The sequence below is a fragment of the Anolis sagrei genome, chromosome 1 (genome assembly GCF_037176765.1).
Source record: "Anolis sagrei isolate rAnoSag1 chromosome 1, rAnoSag1.mat, whole genome shotgun sequence".
In the NCBI taxonomy this organism is placed as follows: Eukaryota; Metazoa; Chordata; class Lepidosauria; order Squamata; family Dactyloidae; genus Anolis; species Anolis sagrei.
In genome coordinates, this window is record NC_090021.1 from 142225730 (window position 1) to 142235818 (window position 10089).

Genomic DNA, 10089 nt, shown 5'->3' on the forward strand with positions numbered 1-10089 from the left:
CTTCTCACAGCAACACCAGAGGCACTCCAAGTGGCCAGCTTCTGGTCAAAGGACATTTAGTACAATGCCAAGTGTTTAACTTTGTTTGTGGGGTTTTTTAATGCATTATAACGACATTATCAATTTGCTTCTGACACAATCTCTGCTCTGTTCATTTTGACTGATGTCATAACTCAAAGTCCGCTGGACAAATTTGGTCACAAGACACCTACTAACCCAAGGAGTGACCATCACTAAAAAAAAAAAAGATTTTGTCATTTGGGAGTTGTAGTTGCTGGGATTTATAGTTAAACTGCAATCAAAGAGCATTCTCAACTCTACCAGCAATGGAATTGGACCAAACTTGGCACAAAGGACTCCCATAACCAGCAGAAAACAGTAGAAGGGTTTGGTGGGTAGTGACCTTTAGTTTTGAAGTTATGGTTTGCCTACATCCAGAGAGCACCGTGGACTCAAACAATGATCTAGACCAAAGTTGGCATGAATATTCCATATGCCCAAATATGAACACAGATGGATTTTGGGGGAAATAATCCTTGACATTTGGGAGTTGTAGTTTCTGGAATTTATAGTTCATCTATAATCAAAGAGCATTCTGAACCTCACCAACAATAGTATTGCGCCAAACTTCCCACACAGAACCCCAGGACTAAAAGAAAATACTGTGTTTTTTGGTGGTCTTTGGCGACCCTTCTGACACCCCCTTATGACCCACCCAGGGGTCCCGACCCTCAGGTTAAGAAATGCTACCTTAAGGCCATCCAGTCCAACTCCCTTCACCAGGACAAGGAAACATAATCAAAGCCCTCCTGACAAAGAGCCATCCAGCCATAGATATAGATAGATAGATATGATTCATACACACATACACACACACATGTATATGACAGATATAGTATCCTAGATATGAAAGGGACCCCTAAAGAAGGACAATTATATGTTGCATGTTCCAGAGTAGGCAAACCAGACAATCTCCACATCAACACTGACAAAGAAACAACAAGAAATACTGTTTACCCACAAGCGTAAAGAAATTACATATATTAGAAACCAACACTTTCTCATTACTTTATTTTCCAGATCACCAGACTGGGCCACAGCGATGCGTGGCATGGGACAGCTAGTAAATAAAAATTCCACTTTATAAATAACAGAATTGAAGGTAACCACGAGCCACTGTGTGGCATAGTGGTTTGCGCAATGGACTAGGACTTTGGGAGTACAGGATTTAAATCACCACTCATCCATGGAAATTCGCATTCGGACCTGGGCATATCAGACTCCCTCGACATTCTCCTAGTTATGTTCTAAATATAAATCATAACTAAGTTTCTCCATTATTATTCTTTCAAATGTAGTCAGCAATCACTGGGCCCAATCCATTGCATTTGTACTCATTTTCCATTCGTTTCAATGTGGCTGTGCAGAGGAAAAGAATTCCCAGCAGACGCCGCTTACTGTAATTTGTTCCTTTCAGATATTTAGTCAAAATAGGGAGGGTGATCCATGAGTTAAAACTGAAATAATCCCAGCCATGATAAACATTGAATCGACCGACGGATGCCAAAACTCTAACTTGCTGGAAAATTAAGTTTAGCTTCCAGCCAACAAACCACCACGTAACATGCAATCTGCGGGCAAAAATTCTCCAAGTTATTATTATTTACCTTTGCTATCCTGATCATTACCGTTTTGGTGGGAAGAGGCTCCGAGAACCGAATCCAATCAATGGGTTCACAGACCTTCTGTGCCAATACAGCACACAGGCCTCGGAAGCAAAAAAAAACAACGTTTCCTTCACCCTGAATAAATAGTGAGCCTAAAGGATGCTTAAAATTAATGTCAGGTCACCAAAGGCTAACTCCTACCCAAACCAATCATTAAAATCAACATCCTCTAATCCTCCCCTCTCCCTCTATTCAGGCCCCACTGTGCAAAGTGGCCAATACAAACTTCCAGGGATTGCACCTTTTCGTCTTCCTATTAGGACTGTGTGCATGGGTTTGAGGGTCCCTGGGTGTGACCCATCAATGTTTGGGTTTGGAATAAGACCCATAATGGTGGGGCTCCAGTTCAAAGATTTGCCAGCAAACTAGAAGAATGGGAACAAACAATTTCTCACATATCAGTAATCTTATTGATTGATTGATTGATTGATTGAGTGACTGACTTAAACACCCCCCCCCCCCATCCCTTGGCTTTACTCCTCAGACCTCCTTTTCTCATCAGACTAAACCTGATAGCACAGTCCTATTCTAAATGGTTTAGATGAATGCCTCATGGGCCAATCAGGAAGTCAATCTCCCCCCATTTCAGTCCCCTCTCTCCCTATCTCTTTGTACCATCCTGAAAGCAATAGCACTTACCTCTAGGATTGTATAGGGCAGCGTAATTCAATATATGTCTACCCAGTCCAATTGGTATCACTATATTGCAGCAAAATATGTTTGGGTTGCTGTGAGTTTTCCGAGCTGTATGGCCATGCTCTGGAAGCATTTTCTCCTGACGTTTCACCCACATCTATGGCAGGCATCCTCAGAGGTTGTGAGGTTTGTTGGAAACTAGGCAAGTGGGGTTTGTATATCTGTGAGGTGGGGAAGGAGGCTACAGACAATGCCATTGCTGTTGCCCGTTTTTGGTCAAAAGATATTTAGCCTCCTGCGCTCCTTCTGTTTTTGTCGGTTTTATATTAATTTATGCAATGCTTTTGACACAAAATAAAAAATATATATCTGTGGAATGTCCAGGGTGGGAGAAAGAACTCTTGTCTGCTTTAGGCAGGTGTGAATATTGCAACTGGCCACCTTGATTAGCACTGAATAGCATTGCAGCTTCAAAGCCTAGCTGCTTCCTGGAGTAAAACCAGGAAGCAGCTGGGGGGATCCTTTGTTGGGAGGGGTTAGGTGGCCCTGATTGTTTCCTGTCTGGAATTCCCCTGAGTGTTGTTCTTTATTTACTGTCCTGATTTTAGAGGGTTTTTTAAATACAGGTAGCCAGATTTTGTTCATTTTCATGGTTTCCTCCTTTCTGTTCAAATTGTCCACATGCTTGTGGATTTCAATGGCTTCTCTGTGTAGTCTGACATAGTTGTTGCTAGAGTGGTCCAGCATTCCTGTGTTCTCCAATACTATCTGGCTACCAGTATTTTTAAAAAGTCTAAAATCAGGTCAGTAAATAAAGAGCAACACTCAAAAAACAGGAATTCCACACAAGAAACAATCAGGGCCAGCTAACACCTCCCAACCAAGGATTCCCCCAGGCAGGAAGCAGCCAGGCTTTGAAGCTGCAAGGCCATTCAATGCTAATCAAGCTGGACAATTGCAACATTCACACTTGCCTCAAGCAGACAAGAGTTCTTTTTCCCACTCTGGATATTCTACAGATATATAAACCCCACTTGCCTAGTTTATAACAGACCTAACAACCTCTAAGGATGGCTGCCATAGATGTGGGCAAAACATCAAGAGAGAATATTTCTAGAACATGTCCATACAACCTGGAAAACTCACAGCAACCCAGTGATTCCGGCCATGAAAGCCTTCAACAGCATATATTTCCTGTTTAATTGTGCTGTCCTTACTTTGAAAGTTATGGTTCTGATCCAGAAAATTAGTTTTTGTGGCTGCGTCAAATTATGTTGAATTGGTTGAGATATTCATTACAAAAAAACAAAGTTTTGGCAGTTGAATAAAGTTTCTCTATGTTTTTATGACAGAACCAATGGGGAAATGACATTTATCACCCAGGAACAAAAATTCTGTTGCATAGTGTATTCCAAAAGAAGTGGGGAAACATGAAATCAGAGTGGACTGCATCTGATGGGATTGTCTTTGGTGGTGTGTCCCTGTATGGCAGAGGGTTGCACTGAATGGCCCTAGCAGTCTCTCCCAACTCTATCCTCTTCTACACAGCTAAATAAAACCCCACATTTTCTGCTTTATTTATTTTATTTATTTCTAACATTTGTACCCCGCCCTTCTCAACTCCCTTGGGCGGACTCAGGGTGGCTTCCAGTTGGCAACAATTCAATGCCACATAATAAAATACAAACAACCAATAATTATAATAGTTAAAAATATTAAAACAATATACTTGCGATCTACTAAACTATTACCAGTCTGGTGGCCATTATCTAGCCAAGTTCTGTGATCCATGGTTCTCAACCTGGGGTCCCCAGATGTTTTTGGCCTTCAACTCCCAGAAATCCTAACAGCTGGTAAACTGGCTGGGATTTCTGGGAGTTGTAGGCCAAAAACATCTGGGGACCCCAGGTTGAGAACCACTGTGGGATATCCACAATCCATTTCCAAGCCATTGTCAACATTGTCAAATTGTCCTTTCTGCCTAATTTCCCAAAAGCCTGGTCCCACATCCATGTTTTTACCTTCTTTCTAAAGGTGAGGAGGGATGACAATGACCCAATTTCCCCGGAGAGTGAATTCCACAGGCGGGGGGGCCACCACGAAGAAGGCCTTGTCCCTCGTCCCCACCAAGCGTGTTTGAGACAGAGGTGGGGCCGGGAGCAAGGCCTTCCCAGAAGATCTTAAACTTTGAGGTGGGACGTAGAAGGAGATACGTTTGGACAGGTATGCTTTGAACTGGAATATATGGCAGTGTGGACTCAGATAACCTGATTCAAACCCAGTGCACCACCTAACATCCCCCGGGGAAGTAGCAGCTAATAATGAATGAAAGCACCAAGGCAGACATGTAGTTGGGGGGGGGGGGGCTTGAGGGGCTTCATCTCCCCCCAAAAAAATTCTCATGGTGGTCTGTGAAAAGGCCTTACTGGTACATTATTTAAACTGTTACGTTTATTCATATCATGATCTGACCACCATGCTCAATATATCCCATATGCATGAGGGGATTGGGGTAATGATACAAAAGGTTTGCTAGGGTAGACCCTCTTTCACTCAAACTCAGCCCCCTCCCCCAATCAAAATCCTGGCTACGGGCCTGTCTCCAGCCCATCCTCTGTTAGGATATCAGCCACCACGCCGATGTCTTAAATCAAGAAATAGTTTTCTAAGATCTATAGAAATAGTCGCAGGTACACCTCAGCAAGCAAGAGTCCAAAAGTGGCAGGCTAAAACACAGAACCTCAATCCATGGCTGATACCAAATGAGAGACCCCCTCCTGGGCACACAGAAGATTGGGCAACTTGGAAGGCCCTGAACAGACTTCACCAGCAGAGGAAGAGTCAATGTTAAGAAATGGGGCCACCAAGTGGAGTCCATGACATGCGAGTGTGGAGAAGAGCAAACCACAGACCACCTACTGCAGTGCAGCCTGAGCCCTGCCACATACACAATGGAGGACCTTCTTATAGCAACACAAGGCCGCCATGTAGCCAGCTACTGGTCAAAGTACATTTAGTATAATGCCAAGTTTTGAAACTTTGTGTTTTGAGAAATACATTACAACAGTACCCAGCTCAAAGCAGATATTGTGTGATTTTCTGCCTTGATATTCTGGGATATAGGGCAGTGTGGAAGGGCCCCCAATGTATGACTGTGGTTCTAGGGTGTGAATGACTCTGAAGTCCCATCATCCCCAGTCTGAGTGGTTGAATCCCGTGGAGCCTGGGAGTGAGGCTCCAATCTGAGGAAGCCTGGCGAGGAGGAGAGAAGAGGGGGAGGCCTGGCTCCTCCTGCCCTGCAGACTAGCCAACCCTGCTGTCAGATCTCCTGGCTGCAAAATGTTGCATAATCAGCACTAAAGGAAAGTATGGTTCTAATAGTAGAGGAGTACAGAAAGTATCCTCTCTCTCTCTTTCTCTCTCCTGCTTCTTCTTCCTTCTTTTATTACTTTGGAAAGACGGAGAGTTCCAACTGTACAAAGGCCAACAACGTCCCCAGTTTTTTTTTTTCAAGGCTGCTGCTTGAAAGTAAGAGATCAGATTTTAGCAAGTGCTTTACAGGCAAGAGGCCAAAAAGTGCTTTTTTTCTCCCCTCATTCCCTAAAAACAACCAAGGGGATAGGAGAAGGGGTTTGGGATAAAGGTGAGGAGTGGGGGAAAACAGAAATCCCCACCCTCTCCCCCAAAATAAGGGAAAGTAGGGCTCTCCTTTTCCTTTTCCTCCTCCTCCTCCTGGCCTTTTCCTTCCAACCGCAGAGTAATTTACAGCTGAAGAGTCGGAGGGAGTGCGCGGCCTGGCTTTCTTTCCCTCTCTCTTTCCCTCTCTCTCTCTCTCTCTCTTTCTCTCCATCTCTCGCTCTCCCTTCTTTCCCTGAGTCCCCGCTCCTTGTTGTTTTTTCCTACTGGATCCTTTCAAGGGAAGGAGGGAGGGAGGGGCGGTTGGGGAGAGTCTGGCTTGCGGCGCGGCTCCGGTTTCAGAGGCTTTAATCCGTTTGTACAGGATCCGTTCCTGCCCGACGTGCAAGAACCGCAACAGCAACGCTGGCAAACAGGTGCATTCCGGGAGGGAGGAGAGGCAGGCGCTGCCGAAAGGGAGGAAGAGCAGGAGGAGGGAAAAGGGAAGAGGAGGAGAGGAAGAAGAAGAAGAAGAGGAGGAGGAAGGGCAAGAAGACGGGGAAGAGGAGAAGGAGGAAAAGGAGAAAGAAGAGGAGAGGAAGAAGAGGAAGAAGAAGAGGAAAAGGGGAAAGGGGGACAAGAGGAGGGGGAGAGGAGGAGAGGAAGAAGAAGGGGAAGAGGAACAAGAGGAGGAAGGAGAAAGAGGAGGGGGAAATAGGAAGAAGAAGACGAAGGGGAAGAGGAACAAGAGGAGGAGGAGAAAGAAGAGGAGAGGAAGAAGAAGGGGGAAAGAAACAAGAGGAGAAGGAGAATGTGGAGGGGAAAGGGAAGAGGAAGAAGAAAAGAAAGAAAAGGAAGAGGAAGGGAAGAGGAACAAGAGGAGGAGGAACAGGAAGAAGAAGGGGAAGAGGAACAAGAGGAGGAGGAGAAAGAAGAGGAGAGGAAGAAGAAGGGGGAAAGAAACAAGAGGAGAAGGAGAATGAGGAGGGGAAGGGGAAGAAGAAAAGAAAGAAGAGGAAGAAGGGGAAGAGGAACAAGAGGAGGAGGAGAAAGAAGAGGAGAGGAAGAAGAAGGGGGAAAGAAACAAGAAGAGAAGGAGAGATTAGGAGGGGAAGGGGAATAGGAAGAAGAAAAGGAAGAAGAGGAAGAAGAAGGGGAAGAGGAACAAGAGGAGGAGGAGGGGAAGAGGAAGAAGAAAAAGAGGAAGGGGAAGAAGCAGAACAAGAGAAGGAGGAAGGGGAGGGGGGAAAAGAAGAGGAACAAGAAGAGGAAGTGAAAGAGGTGGAGGAGAGGGAAGTAGAGGAAAAGGGGAAGAGGAAAGGAAGAAGAGAAAGAGGAGGAAGGGGAAGAAGAAGGGGAAGAGGGGGAAGATGAAGGGAAGAAGAGGAACAAGATTAGGAGGAGGAACAAGAAGCGGAGGAGAGGAGGGAAAGAGGCGGAGGAGGGGAAGAGGAAGAAGAACAAGAGTGTTGAAGGGAAAAGGGAAAAGGAGGAGATAAAGAAGTGCAGCGAGAGGAGGAAGAGGAAGAAGGAGAATGGCAGGAGGAGGAGGAAGGAGATGAAGGGTAGCAAGAAGGGGGGGAGGGGGGAAGAGGAAGAAGAACAAGAGGAGGAGGTGGAAGCGAGGAAAACGATGAAGAAGATATGAAGGGAGAAGAAAAAGAGGCAAAGAAGTGCAGGAGGAGAAGAAGAGGAGGAGGAAGAGGAGGAGGATTGATTGACTGACTGACACTCTTTTCCAAGCGGCGGCCGGACACATCCTGGCAGGAAAGCCCAAGGTCTCCCAACCAAAAGCCGGTGGGAAGCCGGCCCACACCAAAAAACCAAGTGGGCCAGACGTACACGCACGCCCACTCGCCAAAACAAAAAAAGGGGGAGGGGAAGGGAACACGGGGCTCGTCGGACCCCTCCGTACACCGCCGAGGCCGCCGCACCTGCTCTGCCAAAGGGCCCGCTCTCCCGACGCACGTGGGAATGGACACGAGTCCCGAGTCGGCGCCACTCCCCCCCCCCCCCCACAATACATCCATCCCTCCCTCCCTTCCAAAAGAGAGAAAAGTTCCAAGTCATGGAAAATAATGTGATCCGCTCCTCCACCCAAGACCACGCCACCCGTTCCTTAACCCACGCCTCTACCAACTGGGACGCTCCGAGTGGGAGAGCAGCCCTCTCCGAGTGGGCTTGGGGAGAAGGGTCGTGGCGTGGAAGGCAGGAGAGGGTCCTGAGAGAGAGAGGAGGGAGCAAGTCCGCACTTTCCTTCAAGGGGGGCTTGGGTGGAAGTGGCCAAAGAGCCGAGATGCCCATTTCTCTCTCTCAGGGCCCTTCCACGCAGCCCTATAACCCAGAATATCAAGACAGAAAAATCCCACAAGATCTGAGTCCACACCGCCATATATCCCAGTTCACAGGAGAAAATGTGGGATTGTCTGCCTTGCTATGTCTGTGTGGAAAGGCCCTGCGTGTGTCTCTTCCGCGGCAAGTGCAATCCCATCTCCCCAGCCATCCCTCCTCCCGCTTGTCCCTCGTGGGAAGCCCTCCAGGGCAATGCCAAGTTGCCATCTCCTTTCTCCCCCCCAAATCCGCCCAGCTCGGGGTCAAGGGAGGGCGGGGGAGGAATCGGATGAAAGTCCCTTACCTGTACCTGGAGGCACAGCAGCAGGAGGTGTAAACACCTGGGGAGGAAGGAGAAGAAAGAGAGAAGAGAGGTCAGAAAGTGAGAAGGAACTCGCTCAAGTTCACTTTGCTTTGGTTGGGTTGGCTTCTCTCCTTCTGAGGGGGAAAGACCAGACAACCGCCTCCCCCCGCCTTAAAAAACCCAACCTCAGTGACACTTCTGTCCCAAACCTACCCACCCACCCCCTCGGTGCTGTCTCCCACTTACAAGCAAGTGCAGGCGGAGAGCAACGAGTAATACATCGCGAAGGAAGGAAGGAAGGAGGCGAAGGAGGGGGCGGCGGCGGCGGCGGTCAAGTGGCTCCCGGTCAACGGAGTCAGTTCCCCGACCGCAGCTTGGCCATGACGAGGATGAAGAAGAAAAAGGGGAGGAAGAAGAAGAGGAGGAGGAGTGCCCAAGCCTGGCAGCTTCGTCTGCTCCGGGGCGATCCCGCGTCGTGGCGCCGAGCCGCAGCAGCCAAGGCGGAGAAGTTGAGCGGTGCCTGCCTGCCTTGCCTCCTCCGAGTGACTCCCTTAGACATCAGCTCGCCTCTTCCTCCCCCCCCTTCTCTCTCTCTCTCTCTTCCCCCCCCCCCCTCCTCCTCCTCCTCCTCCTCCTGTGTGCCTCGCTCTCTCTGTCTGTCTCTCTGTCTGTCTCTGGGCAGAGGAGGAGGAGGAGGAGGAGGAGAAGGTGCTGCTAGTGCTGCTGCTGCTGCTGGATGGTCAGGAACTTCCCATCATCGGCCACAACAGCCCCCTCCTCCTCCTTCTCCTCCTTCCCTTCTCCCCCCTTCAAGCCTATTCTCTGCTCAGAGGAGACGCGGCACTGCAGCAGCAAAGGTTCCTTCCAAGCGGGTCCTTCTCTCAGTCTCTCTCTCTCTCTCTCTGTCTTTCTCTCTCTTGTGTCGGGACAATACCACCCACTTCACCCAAATGGCTTGGAGAAGGACAACCTGCAGAGAGCAGGCAAGCGAAGGGGTTCTCCTTCCTTCTTTCCTTCCGCTTTCCCCCCTTCTTCCTTTCTCTCTGTCTCCGTCTCTCTCTTTTCCTTTCTCTCGCTCTTTCTCTCTCTTGTGTCGGGACAGTGCCACCCACTTCTCCACCCAGATGGCTTAGAGAAGGGCAACCTGCAGAGAGGAGGCAAGCAAGGGGACTTTCCTTCTTTCCTTCTTTCCTCCCTTCCTCCCTTCCTCCCTCCCTCCCTCCTTCCCTCCTTCCCTCCCTTCTTTCCTTCTTTCCTTCTTTCCTTCCTTCCTTCGTTCCTTCTTTCCTTCCTTCCTTCCACTTTCCCTCCCTCTTGTTTTCTCTCTCTTTTCTTTCTCTCTTTCTCTTTCTCTCTCTTGTGTCGGGACAGTGCCACTTTTTCCTTCCTTCCTTCCTTCCTTCCTTCCTTCCTTCCTTCCTCTTTCCCTCCCTCTTTTTTCTGTCTCTGTCTCTCTCTTTCCTTTCTCTCTCTCTC

General features: G+C 48.2%; 1 protein-coding gene across 1 annotated transcript in view; it reads right to left on the reverse strand.

Moving 5' to 3' along the window:
- FGF18 (fibroblast growth factor 18) overlaps window positions 1–9181 on the reverse strand; it is a 147186-nt gene extending 138005 nt beyond the window's left edge. Inside the window, exons 1-2 of the mRNA XM_060786296.2 lie at window positions 8860–9181; window positions 8614–8650 (exon numbers count right to left, since the gene is read on the reverse strand). Of these exons, the coding sequence (XP_060642279.1) occupies window positions 8614–8650; window positions 8860–8894 (72 nt within the window). The 5' untranslated portion in view covers window positions 8895–9181. The remainder of the gene's footprint in view (window positions 1–8613; window positions 8651–8859) is intronic.
- Window positions 9182–10089: the final 908 nt, after the last annotated feature.